At 37.0% G+C, this 18,979-nt stretch overlaps 2 protein-coding genes across 11 annotated transcripts in view; one reads left to right on the top strand and one right to left on the bottom strand.

Annotated features, from left to right (window-relative positions):
* Positions 1–441: 441 nt before the first annotated feature.
* Positions 442–5,547, bottom strand: LOC122309025 (protein ROOT HAIR SPECIFIC 17-like). 2 transcript variants are annotated; one of them, XM_043122368.1, is made up of 10 exons: positions 5,124–5,547; positions 4,931–4,990; positions 4,758–4,848; positions 4,517–4,596; positions 3,834–3,922; positions 3,573–3,756; positions 2,651–2,832; positions 2,226–2,328; positions 1,799–2,130; positions 442–1,390 (listed from the first exon to the last, which is right to left on the bottom strand). In XM_043122368.1, exons 1-10 carry the CDS (start codon positions 5,496–5,498, stop codon positions 967–969), a joined length of 1,920 nt encoding a protein of 639 aa, XP_042978302.1. In that variant the 5' UTR covers positions 5,499–5,547; the 3' UTR covers positions 442–966. The 2 variants fall into 2 exon arrangements, with proteins under 2 accessions (XP_042978302.1, XP_042978303.1); XM_043122369.1 differs by having other exon boundaries at positions 4,517–4,593.
* Positions 5,548–8,318: 2,771 nt separating this feature from the next.
* The window catches only part of LOC122309851 (glycerol-3-phosphate acyltransferase 9), an 81,432-nt gene continuing 70,771 nt past the window's right edge, over positions 8,319–18,979 (top strand). Inside the window, exons 1-13 of one of the 9 annotated variants that reach the window (XM_043123555.1) lie at positions 8,319–8,625; positions 8,813–8,870; positions 9,022–9,140; positions 9,424–9,523; positions 10,607–10,702; positions 10,824–10,920; positions 11,838–11,925; positions 12,010–12,106; positions 12,209–12,294; positions 12,625–12,744; positions 12,896–12,994; positions 13,246–13,302; positions 18,607–18,738. In XM_043123555.1, the coding sequence (XP_042979489.1) occupies positions 8,507–8,625; positions 8,813–8,870; positions 9,022–9,140; positions 9,424–9,523; positions 10,607–10,702; positions 10,824–10,920; positions 11,838–11,925; positions 12,010–12,106; positions 12,209–12,294; positions 12,625–12,744; positions 12,896–12,994; positions 13,246–13,294 (1,128 nt within the window). In that variant the 5' untranslated portion in view covers positions 8,319–8,506 and the 3' untranslated portion in view covers positions 13,295–13,302; positions 18,607–18,738. The other 8 variants (XM_043123554.1, XM_043123557.1, XM_043123556.1 and 5 more) reach the window with 8 other exon arrangements.

The raw sequence follows: 18,979 nt of genomic DNA, 5'->3' as shown, positions 1-18,979 counted from the left end.
AAAAATTAATAATTATAAAAAAATAATTTTTTAATAATAAATTTTATTTTTTTAAAAAAAATTTTATTACATATAAATAAAATCGCATACTAATCTACATATCAATACTGATTACTTCATATTCAAAATTTAAATTAATATTATTTTTAATAAAATCTATTTTTTGACCAATTATATTAGATTGATATATATATTAATACATAATTATATTTATAATTAAATTTTTCCTACGAGTTATATCTAGTGAACTTTTTTTAACAGGAACCACTTTTTTGGTATAATCGTGCTTCTATAATTATCCAAGCATTACTTAAAAATAAACAGAAGTATAACAGCAAAGTAGTGTATAATATTTTTCTATTTTTTTAAATACAATGCTTGCTTATATTTTTTTTGAAAAAATAGTGTACGAAAAGAATGATATCAAACCCAGACCATGCGTTATGTTGCAATTACTTCAAAATTTCTGAACCAGACAGTGACACTATACGCTTATCCTTGCAAAAGATAGATAGGGGAAAAGAAGTTTTAAAAATAGAAATATAACTAAAGAAAAGGAAAAGAGAAAAAGTAAAAGCCTACATTCTAAATCAAATCTTAAACCACCCCTATTTACATCCATGTCCCCCCTGCCATACGGCCACCACCCTCCGAGAGAGCAAAAGATTTTGTCCTAAGCCACAAATCCTAGCGGTTTACCATGTACAAGAAGCATCTAAATCTGAATGGAGGAGCAGTGCTGTGCAGGGCATGTACAGAAACTGGAAATTCAATCTGGCGGACTGCCAATGCATGGCTATATATACAAAGTACTTTGTTGTCACCTGCCGCCTCGGTTAAAGAAACTCCATTGAAACAAATAAAAATGGAGCAACAGGACCCGAAAGAATCTCTTGAAAAATTGGGTTAGGTATGGCCTACAACCTTTCAATGGGGATCGATTGACTGTATGCAGCCTCCCTGATTTTAGTCTGAAAATAACTCTTCCTCGAGTTCTGGTTGCTCGCGTTTAACCAAATGATTGCCATCTGATGTTGTTAGTGTTCCATTCGGATAATCCATATCTGACTGTTCTTGCTCGTCCTCATTTAACTGCTCTTCTGTCACGTCACTGGAATCCTTATTTATGCTATCGAGATTATTGGTTTGATTCCGAGGAATCAAAACTTCCCCTGCCTTTTCCTTGGACTTCTCACATATGCAGGATGTTGGATTCTCGTGAAATTCACCCCTACCAGGCTTCACCTCATTTGGCTCTCCCATGAACCCAATCTGATTACTTCGAACCGTGGAGGCAAATTCTTCCCAAGTCATGTTATTTCGAGTCATGAACAAGCGGTACAGTTTCTTAGCATTTGGACGAATGGTTGGTTTGTGCCCAAAGTATCTTCTGCATAGAAAACATGTTTATGTTATTATGCATACCCAGTTAACAGATGGGGTAAAATTACCTTTCACATCAAAATAACAAAGGTGTATCTGGAAGCAGCTATAAGAATGACCTTTAACAGCCACTAGACTGATCCTAGCCAGAAAGTTTTCAATGCTATTAAGGTTAGAAAGGAGATGGCCCTATACACAGAAATTTCAATCATGTATTTTCTCTCAATCCACAAAACTGCCTTCCCTTAGCAAACTGGTGGTGCTTCAATTGTTGTGAAATTTACTTGCGATTTCTAAAGACAATTTCAATTTTTAAAACTAATAGAACCTTGTAAATTAACAAAAAAACTCCAGACGTATTAAAGTCATTCCTAAGATTGTTTCCACACGCACCTTAACACAATAAATGACATACCTTCGTCCAGCCAACATTCTAGCCATATTGCCATTGTTGTTGGTGACAAAAACATCGCTTTCATCACAAACAATGAAGTCTAGTGCAGCCATGCGAGAAGAAAATGATGAAAATGGTGCCAACTCCTCTTTACCGGCTATAGTCTCTTTTGAATGAAAATTTGGGAAGAGTGCTTTGAGGGGTGCCAATGTCTCTTCACCTCCATATACTTCACCTGATGCCACATATAGGTGAACATCACTTCCAAAACCCAATGCTCTTAGCATGAGACCAACTTCCTCCGGAGTGAGTGGGCATCGTCCATGCCTTAGTACTTTTTCAGGGTTGCTTGCCTTCAAGTCATACAAAAATAAAAATCTCAATATTCAGACAGTCCTAACTTGCTGTTGAGGTTTAATAATCTTTTCAAGGTCTAGTGGAGCCTCACATGTAAGTTTTTCCACCTCTTTCGTATTGCACCGAGTTCTCCTCTTTCTTTTTCTCCCCCACCGAAATAGCATCCAGAAAATGCAAGCATATCTGGTTCAAACCTAGACATGATAAACCAATTCGCATTAACAACTAAAATCATGATAACAATATAGAGAATTGATACTCTTCCAGATGGAGGATCCCGGACGGGGATCCTGACAGGTGTTTTTATTTTTATTTATTTTTATTTTAGGAAAGTGTTTTTTTAATGATGTTGTAAATTATATTTTAAGAAAAAAATATTTTAAAATGTTACAAAAATACATTAAAAAAAAGACTGACGAAATCCCATGTCTGGCTGTAGAGCTACTCAACAATATAACTGACTGTACTATTTCAAAGAGTAAAGAAATATTTAACAAAAGCATTGTTGGTACTTACCTCAAATGCAGTGCAATGAAATGCTTGCTTTTCATTCTCATCCTCTGGACCAACCTTTTACCCATTTCGAGAATAGAATCAGTAAATTTCAGAGCATGGTAGTTAACCCTGCATCTGAGTTTTTGTAAATCAGCAGTCAACCGATTTGAAAGCCTGTAATCAAATTTAGTGAGCTGGACAGCCTGCACAGTCAAAAGGGAAACCAACAAGATCAACTGCGGAATTCAACAACTCATTCAAGACCAGCAGCGAATCAAATAACTCTTTCAAGAATAACAATATATTATTTCATACCTTAAATATTTCCACAGCATTGAGTAACCACTTTACATAAAATCACATAACTATAAAATCTGAGAGGAATTACACTTTTCACCCACAAACCACTGCATTTTTACTATTTGTACTGTAAACAACCTATATTTTCAATTTGCAGCTGGTAGTTCAGATCTGATTGTTAAGATGGACGAAAAGTTGGTCAAGTTGCATGCTCTTAACTGTTAGATCTTAATGGAGGATGTAAAATGAAAAAAATAATTGAAAATGGAGGAAAGGAACATCCAAAACAATCGGTGGTGCTTAACATTTGCATCCATGTTAGTTGCAACACTAGAACAATCAGCCCCATGGCTTAGGCTATTAAATAGACTTTTACCATGTACTTTACACAAGAAAAACAAATGATACAGGAAGTACTGTTACCCTCCTTTAAGGATTCGAAGGCAATCACTATAATATCTTTTGTTTTTTTTGATAAGTTTTCTTTTGTTTATTGTAGTTTGATAAGTAAAATACCTAATGTTGATGTCGATGGAACCATAACATGAAGTAGGAAAATCTAGATTCTAGAACATAAAGCATGGCAATGACATTTAAGTTGAGTATAAGATTCACAACTTTCTGTAAGCGACTGAACACTTACATGTTTTTTATTAAGAACAGGTAGAACACGTTTCTCGTAGCATTTTGGATTACATTTCCTTGGAATGCGCATGGTATATGGTGTCAAGGCTTTCCCTCCCTTTGTTGGAAGCTCTTTAATGATTTTAACATCTTTTGAAAGAAATGAGATAAATTGGTCCACATCAAAGATCTCAGTAAAGTTGCTGCAGCAAACACCAGAATTCATAACAGCATATAGAACATAAATTTTCCTATTCCAGCAATTGGATATTAAACAAACCTGGTATCCTTCCAAAAGGATTTCTGATCCAGCTTTGGTACAACAAGAGTAGCATTCAAAATGTAAGCTGCAACAACAGCATCTGTTATCTGCAGCAAGGTAGGACTCAGAATTATTTTAGCAACACGCCCATTGTAAGGGTAGACCATCTCAAGTCATGGACCAACGTTTTCGGGAATCATTTATAAAAGGCAGAAAAAAATACCGTTCCCTGGCTAGCCATTTTTATTAACAACGAAATTAACAGCCACCAATAAAATGGCTACTTTATCCGGGGTATTTTGAACCATTCGTTGAAAAAACCCATAACGATTCACGAACTAAAAGACGATTCTTATCTGAGTTACCGGGTATTAACATCTATTTGCATTCAGCTGCCCAATTGAAGTAATGATCCACATTAAAGAGAAGATAATTGGAAAACATTAAGCAGAGTCACGTTAAATGCAGGGCTGACAAATTTGAATACGATTTTGAAAGAGTGACCTCGAAAATAAAAAAGATTATAACCCCCCCCCCCCCCCCCCCCCCCCCCCCCCCCCCCGAGTCATGGTATAAGTTCAATTCCAGCTGAAAGGCTACGTTTCCATATTCGACGACCAGATATGCTCGATACATATCGACAAAAGGCTACTCCCAAAACAGGAAAAAAAAGAAGAAAAAACACGGCTCAAGAAGTCTACCCCTGTTCTTTGTTGATTCAAACCTCCACTAGTGGCAATCAACAAGTGCCGATTCGGATGCGTTTTCGCATCAGCCCCTGCTATCAAACAGCAAAAATAAATTATTAATTAGACACTCCAAGTAATTAAGAAGAAATATTTGTTCAAAATTAGAGACTCCAAAAAAATCTCATTAATGTTTGAAAAATTGAAACGAATTTTGCCGTCTTAGGAAATTAAGATTGTGGATTTCGATACGTACTCGCAAACTTATCGCTAGCATTGCTGCAACCGTGGTACAGCTTGGACAGCCTCGACACCCACAAGTCACGGCTTAAACTCCCTCCACTAGCCTAAACAACAAATTCAACAAACGCAAATCAACCACAAAACCAATCGAGCCAGAACCGAAACGGGCAATGAAATATTCCGTACCGGCACAGTAAAAGACGTTCCCGCATCCGAGTCCGATCCGACGTGGACCGCATTGCCGAACTGAGCTCCCAAAAAAAAAAAAAAAAAAAAAAAAACAAGCACAAAGAAAATGCAGAACACAGAAGTGAATGAAAATACGACGTCTGAGATTAATAAAGAGACCGACAGAATGAGAGCTAAAAATAATAGGTACCGAGAAGTGGCTCTGGTGCTGGATAACGGGAAGGGAGGAGGCAGCGAAGAGGAGGAGGAGGCAACCGGAGAGAGCAGAGAGGATAGGGAAAACGTGGCGCTGGTGTAGGATACGGCGTCTCCGGAGCTGGTGGATGAGGCTCGCGAGGATCACGCCGTGAAGACCACTCCGAGTTGCTAGGCCCTTCTTGCCGTTAGCAGTATCCAGCTTCAGCTTCTTCTTCTTAATGTTCATGGCCGTTATTGTCGTCGGCGCCGTCGTCATAGTATTGGAAGGAAGAGAGCATTGGGTAGGTTGAGGTATGAAAAGGAGGACATGCCCGTGGTCGTCTTCTCTGTGCGATGGTGACGATGAAGCGGACGACCGCGTTCCCATATAAGCTTTCCCCCAGAAAATAAAACGAACGATTCAAAAGAAGAATACTGCTGCGTAATTACAATTAACTATTTTAATAAAATTTTTAAAAAAAGAGGAAAAATTTCCAAGCCTAATGCTGGATCCGCTTGGGTGTGATTACTCGGACCTGACGTGTACATACACCTGTCATTAGATTCAAACAATTCGAACCTCCACGTCCGAAACCCAAGCCCTCTTTGACTGACTGTTACGATTCAAGTGAAGATAATAATTGTTTTTCGAATATTTGTTGGCATTATCTTTTTAAAAAAATACAAGTGAAAGATAATATTATTGAGAAATAATTTTAATTTATTCTATTTTTTTATTATAATATTTTTTATATAAAATATAATAAATAATTTAATTTTTTTTAAATTTTAAATAATAATAATATTAAAAAAATATTATTATAATTATATTTAATTTTAATTGACCTCATTTCACTCTCCAAACAATTTGCCTCATTTATTATATTTTTTTAAAAATATTTAACTAATATATGCCGTCGGTCCACCGTCCAAATAGATATGTAAAATGCATTGCATAGCATATATAGAATGGAAATCAAGAAAAAGCAAGACGGTATTGGAAAGGACGGTGTGAGTGGATACACACAAACTCTTCCTGGGGACCTGGGGTTAGATCTTTGTTGCACCTTCCCGCTTCACGTGTATCTCACGTGTTTAGGTGACCTTTTCCAAATTTTTTTACTCTGACAAGAAATCAGTTATTCCCCATTCCATCTCCTACAGACAAAGGCGCGCGTGCGGTAACCGACCCATACTGGTAAAGGCCGTAATCGCCGTTAAAACACTTTTGTCCAATTAGAGACCGCGTGTAACGACTGTCGTCCTAATGCTGAGTACGTCCATTTGTCGTTTTGCGGGCTCGTTAATAACGCTTTTACAATGTGATTAGGCGCCTGCTCTTTTGTCTCGGAAGCCAGCCGTCCACAAAAAACGTTCAAAAAAGCCCACAGTGTTTAACCTTATCGTCTTTTCATTGTAACGCATCGTCCACGTCCTTGAAACGTTAATTACCTTTCTAATCAAGGATTATGGAACTTAACAACTTAGCAACCAACTCAGCTCATTCATTACTATAACAGCTTTTAATATCCATCTTAATCACAATTAACAATCTTATCTTGTAATTAATCGTTAAAATTAATTTGCATCTAGAACTATTATAGATATAAATAAATTATATAAAAATAATTTTATAATAATTATAATAAAAATAATATTTACGTAATTATTTTATAAGATGAAATAGAGAGGGCCGCATGAATAGGCGTGCCGGGTAGAAAATGGGACCATGCACGATGCACCTAATGCTGTGCCCAGAGCGGGGGGTTGTTGGAAAAGGGAAGAGAAAGGAGAAATTTTCAACGAGAGAGATGGTGACACTCTTGTCTTGGAAAATGAGAGAAAGCTGATTATGGAAATTGTGTAAAGATTGGGGTGGGGGGTTTGAACTTTGAAGTCACGTAATGGATGAGAATGGAGAGAGAAGGTCATGCATGCATGGATGATGACACTATCATATTCATTTTAAAGAACAAGAGTACTAAGATAATGTCAGAGGGCATTAAATAATAGAATGACTTTTTCAATGATTTTCCCCTCTTGCTTTATTGTTTATTCATTAATCACGAAAATCATCATCTGGGTATGGAGACAACCAGGAAATGCCGGTCTAAGGAAAGGACATAGACCCTCTCTAAATTATTGTATATTTATTTATTTTTTTGGTCAAAATTGCTGACAACTCTATTATTTAGTTAGTTCATGAACAGTGACTGTTAACTAGCAAACACCAAATCCAATGGAAATAAACATTCTTTTGTTTAAATCCGGTTTGTATGCCAAATGGAGTCTTGGTGTACAGTAAAAAGAATGTTACCTATGATTGTCTAGGATTATTACATCATTCATCGAGTATATATGATATATCTCAACATTTTAAGAGGGCGTGAAATGAGCAGAATCAACCGAATCCTCAGCAAAGAATCAAAGATCATCCGTTGTCGTTGGAGCTGAACCGAACTGAAGAGAAGTAGTGCCTCTGAAATAATCAAACCCACATCCTCAGTGGCCTTGTTGATATTGCGACTCGGCCTCAAAAAATGTCTTGTAATCCGGGCTTGGAGGAGATTTGGGCCGAGACCCTTCTTAAGATTACTGCAATAAGTTGTTGTAATATTGGACTGAGAATGCTTGTTGATGGAAAAAAGTTGGTGCCATAATCAACTGTACTTTTAGGTTAATGGGCCAAGATAATTTTTGTTCCTATCAAAGAGGGAAACAATAAGAGGAGAAAGAAATGTTATTTTTTTTATTATAAATTTATTTTATCTAAATGATTGATATAAAAAATATATTTAAAATTTATTATATTAAGAAATACGACAGAAAATGATAGAATCTAATATAAAAAATTATATTGATGGAAAAAAGAGAAGTGAGCAACCCAACCTTGGATGCAGGTACCATGAAGTTAGTTGGTACGAAGCGCCGCAACCTACTGCCAAATAGACTGGTTGTCTTTTTAAGTTTGATGTGAGTTGGGAGATAGGTAGGCAGGAAATTCAGACCAATTTGGTGAACGCAGTTGGAGATGCATTGGTAGACAGGATCTACGTTTTGGATGACATGGATTTACGTTTCTAGAGGTGGCCGCCGCACGGGGCAATCTCCTTGGTGGTTGGGACAATATTAATGACAATTAAAAAATCAGAATATTGAGACATAATATATGAATTTAATAATATTAATAAAAGGAAAAATAGATGGGCCTGAGCTGAGAATCATAGAGCTGCTTAGAATTTCACGAGGGAAAGGAAACTCTGGTCCATAATTATCTGTAATTACCAGAAATTAAAACCATGACTCGTACAAATAGAAGTAGAAGAAAAAGGCCAAAGCACCAAGGATTCGCGGCCACCCAGATTGGGAAACTCGACACATACAGAAGATACAGAGATGAGTGGCAGTGAGAAGCTAACCTCGTTAAGCTCCGAGTTGGACTTGGACCGACCCAACCTCGAGGACTACCTCCCTTCCGGATCCTCCATCCAAGAGCCTCACGGCAAGCTCCGCCTGTAGATAAAATTCTCTCTCTCTCTCTCTCTCTCTCTCTCTCTCTCGTGGTTTGTTTGGTTTGCTTAGGAATATTGGAAAAAGAAAGCTTGGAGAAAAAAGAATGTGGCTGTTGCGAGATTCCAAAAGTCATTTTTTCGGAAACGAATTTGATCAATTGTTCCGTCATTTAATTTTTGTCTTTTGCAGGCGTGATTTGCTTGACATTTCCCCTGCCCTAACGGAGGCTGCTGGTGCCATTGTCGATGTAAGCTATGTTTTCGTGCGTTTTCGTTTTTTTCTTTTTTTAATAAACAGTTATGCAATACATTTCATTATTTTTAAACCAATTTTTGTAAGTTAAGAGATTTGGATTTTTGTTTGTTTATTTATTTAATTGCTATTTAATGAATGGGCAGGATTCATTCACACGATGTTTTAAGTCGAATCCGCCGGAGCCATGGAACTGGAATGTGTATTTGTTTCCACTCTGGTGTTGTGGGGTCGTAGTTCGATATTTGATCCTATTCCCCGGGAGGTTAGCCTTACTATAACTACTACTAGTACTCAATGGTGGAGCTGCTTGATCTTATGCGTGACGCAATGGCCTTGTATATCTCACTCAATATAGATGCATGCTACAACTTTTACAAGTTATGCTGGGAAGGTGTTTTAAAGCAATTGGGGTTCTGAGAAAGTCTGCGATTTGATCTTAAATAATCTGCCAATTAAGGATTTTTCTGTTTGCCCTATTAATGGGGGTCGCGTATTTTTTTTTTCCTTTCCTTACGTATTTTTTTCTTTCGAATATGCAATTGCAGGGTTATAGTATTAACAGTGGGATGGATAATATTCCTGTCCTCTTTTATTCCGGTGCATTTTCTGCTTAAAGGTCATGACAATTTGAGGAAAAAGCTCGAGGTGCGAAGTGCGACTTGCTGTTAAATTTTCATCTAATCGTTGCTTATCTTCTTTTAAATAAATTAATTATTATTTTGTTTATGTCTATTTATCATATATTGGAAATGACAACTTTGAACAGCCTGTCTTTGAGTTTGAATGCTTTTACGTGAGCTTGTTATGATGACTTGTGTAGTTTTTGAATTATTATGTTAATATAAAGTTTTCTCTTGTATATATGTTCATCAATTGGAAAGTAATGTAAAAATCTATTTTTTGAATTTTCTTTGACATACTCTACGTTTTAGTTGGTAATATTGGTATGCAGTAGAACCCTTTTGTGGTAGAAAGATTACACATTGATATATTTAAAGATTGATTAAGGTGGAGGAGAATACAATAGAATCCACGGTCATATGAATTCTTTGGAATGGATCATGATACACTATAGTATTATTGCATGATGGAACATGGTGTGGAAATTGTGGAAGGATCCCCCTCAATGCTCTATATTGTCAGGCTAAAGAAACTATGTGTATACACATAAGATTCCATGTTCATATGGAAATCCATGGAAGGAACCTGCGACACTCTATTTTTTCATAGGTATAGAGCCATTTACCATACATTTATTTAATTATCAAAAAGGAAAACAGGAACTATTTGTCACACATTGTTGATAATCTGCACAATGGACTAAAAAATTGTTGTTTGTCTCCTTCCAATGAACTGTAGACTGCAAACGGAAACTCTGCAAGCACATTCAGGATATGCTTAATCTATATCAAAGGCAGTAAAGCGTTACGGTTTTCAGTCTTCGCTGGCCCAATTCTTTTTTTGGGAGAATTGGTTTTCTCTTATTTATAATGTTACTCTTTGTTCTGTTTTTATAAATTTTTAGAGTTTTTTTAATGAGTTAGCTATGGTGAATTCAAGGGAGTGGATGCAGCAACAGATATTTGATTTTTATTGTGACATAGATTGAACAAAAGGCCCTACCTCAATGTGCCTTCTTCTTGCATTTCCTTTCTCTACCATGAGCTTCTTCAAAATCTTGTTGTGCATTGGATTTAACTTATTCTTTTTTGTGCAATGTATTTCCAGAGGTTTTTGGTGGAATTAATATGCAGCTTCTTTGTGGCGTCATGGACTGGGGTGGTAAAATACCATGGGCCACGGCCTAGCATGCGGCCTAAGCAGGTATAACCATCTTTTGGATGTCATCTGATGTGTCTTGAACAGTGTATTTTAGTAATTTTCAAGCTTTTGCATGTTTATTTAGTTATTGAGATATTTTTGCTTCTGTTTATGGGTTGAACAGGTTTTTGTGGCCAATCATACTTCCATGATTGATTTCATCATCTTAGAGCAGATGACTGCATTTGCTGTTATTATGCAGAAGCATCCTGGATGGGTTGGTAAGTGTTTAGTGCCAATATTCATGCTTAAAATACCTTCATATAGTTGACATGATAGAAAGATCTCACCTACCCACCCACCCCGAAAGAAAAGGTCACACAGTCTCGTTAATGATTTCTGGTTACTGTGTATGCATTTCTCACACAGTATTACTGACTATTCTTGAATAGTTATCATCCAGAAGTTTCAATTAGGACTTTACTTTTCTTAAGCAGATCCAGTGGTGATAGAAAGATCTGTACTCTGTAGCATGTTAGTGAAGTTCCCATGTATTGTAATAATTTGTAAATGCTCCAACTGGTTGGAATGTGGAATTTGATGGAAGTCAATATTCTGAGATTTGATTACAATTTTGTTTTATATTTTGGTTGGAAATATGTAGTTATTGTGTCACTAGGGTAATCTGTTTTTATATGAATTATTTGCTTTCCCAGCTCGCCCTGGGTGTAATTAAGTTTCAACGATTTGATTGCAAATTTGCAATGTACATGGACAAGAACAACTTTTTTGTTTTTAGTATTTACAAATGTCTTCTCACACGAGTACTAGCTTTGCCACTGCATCACACACACACACATATCCACTTTTGTGGATTAGTATCATTTTCCCCATCAAAAAGGATGTATCATGAATAACTTGTATCGGTTCAGTGGGATACCTGTCTGATTAGAAAAGGTGGTGCATTCTTAAGTCCTTGGCATGGTCCACGTTTCTTATCTTGAGTTGTAGTGTAATATAAGTGAAAATAATTAAGTAAATTTTGGCCTTTATGATATACTGTAGATTTAGTATTTATAATATCATTTGCATTTAGTCAACACTTCGCACTGGAACAATTTGAATTTTCTAGGTTGAAAGCCACAATTATTCTTAAAAGAATGGAGAGGAGGGATTTTATTTATTTATATCTGTGTAGGACTCTTGCAGAAGACCATATTGGAGAGTGTAGGATGTATCTGGTTCAATCGTGCAGAGGCAAAGGATCGTGAAATAGTAGCAAGGAAGTAAGTTGAAGTAAAAAAAAATGTAGAAATTAATTATATCAGAAGATTATCGATGTTATGACTATCTGGACTTTTATACCTCAGGTTGAGGGAACATGTCCAGGGAACTGACAATAACCCTCTTCTAATATTTCCAGAGGGAACTTGTGTAAATAATCACTATACAGTTATGTTCAAGAAGGTACATGTATTTTCTTCTCTTGTTGATGAGAATACAAACTTGAATTTCGTTCTCTAAGTTTCCTCTTTACTTCTCTAACTCATATTTTTTAATGCAATGTAGGGTGCATTTGAACTTGGCTGCACTGTTTGTCCAATTGCAATTAAGTACAACAAAATATTTGTTGATGCTTTTTGGAACAGCCGGAAGTAAGTAGATGCATAGAGGTCCCTAAGTTTGTGTGTGTGGATAAAAGTATCCCTGCCATTTTGACAGGGTGGTGAAGAACTCCATTTTTCTCCAGCAAGGTTTTGCCAAAGATGAAGCCATCTGATTTTTTATTTATTTTTTAACAAATAAAAAAATATCTGAATAGCCATACAATATTCATTCTGTGTTTTATGTTAGAACGACAAAAATTCCATATTGGGGCTAGGATCTAGATGTATTGCATTCACCTTATCTTGTGTTTTAAATGTTTACTTATTTTTGTAATGAAATCAGAGAGTAATTCCTGGACTACGTGCGTTATTTTGCAGGCAATCCTTCACGATGCATCTACTGCAGCTCATGACATCATGGGCCGTTGTTTGTGATGTTTGGTACCTGGAGCCCCAAAATCTGAAACCTGGAGAGACACCCATTGAGTTTGCAGAGAGGTAAGTAATCTTCTGCTTACATGGAATGAGTTAAACGATGGCATGCTGCACTCGTTTTCTGTATTTTTGGAATCTCATAGATTGGCGTTAGAAGTTAGAACCATCTTTTATTTATTAAAAGCTTCTGTTAATTATTAATGGTCTTATGCAGGGTAAGGGACATAATCTCTGTTAGAGCAGGGCTCAAAAAGGTTCCTTGGGATGGATATCTAAAGTATTCTCGCCCTAGCCCAAAACATAGAGAACAGAAGTAAGTTTGTTGACCAAAGGTGATACTTAGGACTGAACTCATCATAGTGTTGCCCTGTGAAGCTTGCTGGTCTGAGTGGCCTTGACCTTTTTGTTTGATGTTTCCCTTATGGTGTTGCTGAACCATTCCTATCCTTAAAAAAACCTTGAGACATTACTTTTTTTTTTGGTCAGAGCAGAAGATAATCACATTTTCAAAATTATTTTTGTCTGCTAATCACATTTTCAAAATTATTTTTGTTGCCTTTGCAGGCAACAGAGCTTTGCTGAGTCAATGTTGCGGCGCTTGGAGGAGAAATGATGTGTATATATATTCTCATGAATTCTTGTAGCTCATTCTTAATGCTGAGTTGCTAATCTGAATTCGATTTCCTATTAAAGTAGATGGAGCCAACAGAGAGTTTAAAGTGATCGAGAAAGCTCGGTAATATATTGTTTTTTTTAACATACTTTTCACCATCTGATTCTACCTGGACCTTTATTTCTCTTTTCCTTCTTACATGGAATAAGTATTGGTTTCCAATTCCAGTTTTCTTCTTCTAATCAAATTCTAGTCTTGATCAATTAGTCAAAAGGTGTCCACGCTAATGAAGAGAAAGGATTTTAAATTCAGAATGGGGCTGATTGTCAAAGGAAAAGGTTTCTTTGATTTTGCTTCTTTGGAAAATGTCATAAATTATACAAATATTTCATCATTACCTCATTCTGTTGGATCTCTAATCATAAATAATTTAGGAGTGAAGCATCTAGAATTGTCAAAAATTCCCCTTGCAAGTTGGTTTATTGAATAACAAACATATATACTAACAATGTGGAAGATTATAACATCAATATTAGCATATAGAAAGAGTTATTCAAAGGAAAAGAAAAAAAAAAAAAAATAGCATCATGGCGGTATGAAAGAAAGAGTGAAAGATGCACAGTTGTTGGTGAATGAATTTCCAGGAAACAAAAGCGTTGACGGAGTGAGTATTTCAAGCGTTGCCATGGGAAAGCCCATTTCATTAAGGAATCAAGTCCTGGTATTCACATTCACATGGCTTAATGCTTGGGTCGTCGTGGTCCTTTTGGTTTTATTAATATATTTAAATCAAACGTATCCAACCAAATCTCTCTTCGTCTTCTAGGTTCTGGGTGGAGTGCATTTTTCATTCGTTCACATTTCTTTTTTCCACAACAAATGGAATGAATGACACTGTGATGTCTCCATCTCTTCCACTCGAGTCAAAGACCGACCGATGGGCGATGCTCTCTGGCACTACCCAAACTTTGCTCTCTGGCACTACCCAACCTTTCTCATACCATATTCACACAATTACTTCCATTGCTACCACTTCCGTCCAACCTCGACTACCGGCACCAGCCAAAGACCACGCCAACAGATCAGTCGCACTTTTGAATCTTGACTTCAAGTCTAACACTTCCGGTCGGAATTGCACATTAATTTGGAATTTTTTAAAACAATAAAAGATAATTTGAACATTTTATTATCTTTGGATGTAATAAAATAATTACGAATATAATAAATCAATTTTTAAGACCACCTTATAAAATCACGGAAAATTATGTCTAGAAGAAGATGCAGAAACAGTTATTTTGGGATCACCATGACTTTAGATGAACGCACGCAAACGTATGTAGATGAACCAAGTACGGGACGCAATTCCGAGTGCAAAAAGGCGACTTTTCCCACTTGCAATTTTGCAAGTCTTCCAACTCGACTCGGTCAAACAAGTGTCTGCATTTATGGGAGCACTCTCTCCCACTCTTTCCCCCTCCAGTATCGAACAACCCCCACCTCTTCCTCCTCGTGCTCTTCTTTCTTTTCTGCTACTGTACAAGAAAGCTCCAAGCTAGAGAGAGAGAGAGAGTGAGAGATGGGTTATGCTAAGGTGCTTCTGGGTTTGCTCTTAGTCACTGCTCTGGCGGCCACATCGACGACACAGACGAAGCTCAAGTGCAGCAAAGAAGGCGCTAAGTGTACCGCCCTGATCGAGTACGTGTCCCCGAACAACACCAACATCACCACCATCCAATCACTCTTCCAAGTGAAGAAGTTCCGGAACCTCCTCGGCGCAAACAACTTCCCCACCTCCATCCCATCCGACAAAAATGTGAACGCGGCGGAGAAGATTCGAATCCCCTTCACCTGCCTGTGCGCCAACGGGACGGGCGTGTCGAATCGAAAACCGGTATACAAGGTGCAGGAAGGCGACTTCATGTACCATATCGCCAAGGAAGTGTTCTCGGGTCTGGTAACGTACCAGCAAATAGCGGAATTCAATGGGGTGATGGATCCGAGCCTGATTAATCCGGGCCAGGAGCTGTGGATCCCACTGCCGTGCAGCTGCGATGAAGTGAACGGGATTAAGGTCGTACATTATGGAATGTTGGTGGATGCAGGAAGCACGGTGGAGGGGATAGCGGAGCAGTACGGGACTACTTCGGGTACACTTTTGACACTCAATAACATGACTGATCCTAGCGAGCTTCTGGCCGGTCAAGTCCTTGACATTCCTCTGCCAGGTTCCTTTTTTTCACCGTTATTGATTGTTGTGAAGAAAAACTGCAAACATAAGGATGGCTGCGATAAAAAACATAAAAAATTGTGTGTGCGGTTATTTTTATGGGCTTTTTTGTAGACTTTAATGGTATAATTGATTGTGTATTAAAAATAAATAAATTTAATCAATTATATCAATGAAATGTGCAGAAAATATATAAAAATGACTGTAAATTACTCAAAAAAACATATAACAATGAGATTAAAAAAATCAGGGATAATTAGTACCTTTTATTAACCGTGTAGGGATCGGTGCTTTTTAGAGTGGGGCTCAGAGTCTCATACCGCTGGGTACCGCTAAGTGGTTTTTTTTTTTTTATTAAAAATTTTTTTATTTATATATTTTTTAATCACTTTTTAATTATTAAATAAAAAAATATATCAAAATACTTAAAATTAATTTCTTAATTATTAAATAAATAAATAAATAAACCCAATTTAAGAAGCCGTACTCGCACGGCCCACGCTGGGGAATACGTACACGAAGTGAGTACAGCTGGACTAGTCAGTTCAGTAGTCCGACACGGTCCACACGGCTGTGTGTTCCATTCTCAAGTATCGATCTACTGTTGCCCTTAAATTGTTGTTACTTGTTCCCTAGACATGGCTGGGTTCAACTAATGTTTCCTGTCCATCTATTTTTGAGGATCGGTATCATCGGAATCACTTTTCCTGCCTGGATGCGATGCTCCTAATTTTTATCCAATTAATAAAACTTTTACCACTCACTCTCATTTCTTTATTGATTATTTCAGAACTTTATTTGATATTGTAGTCATTGGAATAAAGTTGTTGCTCAAATGTTTGTTTGTAGCTTGTTCATCACATGTAAGCAATAACTCCTTGGACTACCCCTTCCTTCTTGCCAATGGCACTTATGTCTACACTGCTTCCAACTGTGTGAAGTGCAAATGTGACTCAGCCAACAACTATACGTAAGTTCAAAACTCATTGGTTCTTCATGTTGTGTTTTTTCCCCTCTTCTTCGTGGATTTTCCAGGTTTTAAGTTCCTGTCATTTCGCTTGTTAGACTGCAATGTGAGCCTTCTGGACTCAAATCAACCAACTCCGACTGGACTACATGCCCTGTCATGCAATGTCAAGGTGCAGACGGTCTATTCATCGGTAACAAAACATCTTCCGGTTGTAACCAAACAAGTTGCGTCTATTCAGGTTTCACTAGCCAAACCATTTTGACATCCCTTGTCACAGAGTCCATTTGTCCAGGTTGGTGTAATTCTCTAACTCTGTTGCAGTAGTTTTTTTAGTCCCCAGATTAGTGCATGATCCTACTATGCAAGCTAGGTTAAATTCATGATTCTGACATGTTTAATCCGTTAACCTTGACCAATGGAAATGCTTACATGTAGTTCTTTTTTGTCATATGCAACTCTTTCCACTTGTACAGAATTATAACATTTAACTAACGACTCTTGCTTTTCATTGTTGGCAAAACAGTTCCTTCTTCTCCTCCTGCTCCTTCTGCTGCTCCTGCTCCTTCTGCTCCTTATGTTCCTTCTGCTCCTTATGCTCCTTCAGCTGTTCCTGCTCCTCCTGCTCCTTCTGCTGCTTGGAGGATTGGTTTTCAAGGTTTGGGATGGAACTTCTTCCTTTTCATCTCAATTCAGTTGATCTTCCTTTCTCTTCATCTTTTTCAGTAAGATGTATGTATTGTCTACGCTTTCATCAACTTCCTGTACGAGTATATAAGCTGACAATTGTAATGTGGAGTACCTGTTTTGGCTGAATTTTGGTGTATCAGAATAAACATATTCCATCAGGCAGCAGATAATTGAAGATTTTTTCGATCGGAGAGTTGTCTCTTACAATATTTTTTTAATAAAATTTGCTTTAAGTTTTACTTAAATATGCGTTGAATACGTGTTAATTTGCAACTCGTGAGTGTCACAAATTTCGTGACTATAGATAGATAAATATCTAAGGATGTATTGGACATAATTCTAGTAAAATGGTATTTCGTCACCAGTTTGAGATTGGACACTTCAGGTGAAAGAGAGGATACTTATCTTTTGTTTTTTTTTTAATCGGCATCCGAATTCCGATGTCCCGACAAAGTCCCAAATAATCACAGGGTGTAAAAGCACTTGATAAGAAGTTTTCTACAAATGCACTTTGAATAATTCAAGAAAAAGAAATTCTTCAATCCGATGACCTCAAAAGTGCGCATGCAAAATTTTAAATCTAGGATGTCCGGTTTTATACCTCAGGTTGTGGGAACACGTCCAGGGAATTGACAATAACTCTCTTCTAATATTACCAGAGGGAACTTGTGTAAATAATCACTATACAGTTATGTTCAAGAAGGTACATGCATTTTCTTCTCATGAGAATACGAACTTTAATTTCGTTCTCTAAGTTTCCTCTTTACTTCTCTAATTCATATTTTTTAATGCAATGTAGGGTGCATTTGAACTTGGCTGCACTGTTTGTACAAAATATTTGTTGATGCTTTTTGGAACAGCCGGAAGTAATTAGATGCATAGAGCTCACTAAGTTTGTTTGTGGATAAAAGTATCCATGCCATTTTGACAGTGTGGTGAAGAACTCCATTTATCTCCAGCAAGTTTTGCCAAAGATCAAGCCATCTGAATTTTTTAACAAATAAAAAAAAATCCGAATAACCATACAATATTCATGCTGTGTTTTATGTTAAAACGACAAAAATTCCATATTGGGGCTAGGATCTAGATGTATTGCATTCACCTTATCTTGTGTTTTAGATATTTACTTATTTTCGTACTGAAATCAGAGAGTAATTCTTGGACTACGTGCGTTATTTTGCACGCAATCCTTCACGATGCATCTACTGCAGCTCATGACATGCTGGGCTGCTGTTTGTGATGTTTGGTATCTGAACGGCAAAATCTGAAACCCGGAGAGACACCCATTGAGTTTGCAGAGAGGTAAGTAATCTTCTGCTTAATTGGAATGAGTTAAATGATGGCTTGCAGCACACTTTTTCTGTATTTTTGGAATCTCATAGATTGACGTTAGAAGTTAGAACCATCTCTTATTTATTAATAGCTTCTTATATATTCTCATGAATTCTTGTAGCTCGTTCTTAATGCTGAGCTGCTAATCTGAAGTCGATTTCATATAAAAGTAGTTGGACCCAACAGATGAGCCAGGGGCGTTAGAGTTTAAAGTGACGAGAAAGCTCGGTAATATCTTGTTTTTTTTAACATACTTCTCACCATCTGATTCTACCTGGACCTTGTTTCTTTTTTCCTTCTTACATAGAATTGCTTTCCAATTCTAGTTTTCTTCTTCTTCTAATCAAATGCTGAATGGGGCTGAGATTGTCGAGGGAAAGGGTTTCTTTGATTTTGCTTCTTTGGAAGATGTCATAAATTATATAATGTTGTAAATATATATGGATGACACCATGATCTATTTCATACC

Source organism: Carya illinoinensis, chromosome 5 (genome assembly GCF_018687715.1).
Source record: "Carya illinoinensis cultivar Pawnee chromosome 5, C.illinoinensisPawnee_v1, whole genome shotgun sequence".
NCBI classification, from domain to species: Eukaryota; Viridiplantae; Streptophyta; class Magnoliopsida; order Fagales; family Juglandaceae; genus Carya; species Carya illinoinensis.
Note: the sequence above shows the minus strand (reverse complement) of the source record. Positions and strands in the feature narration are given on the sequence as shown.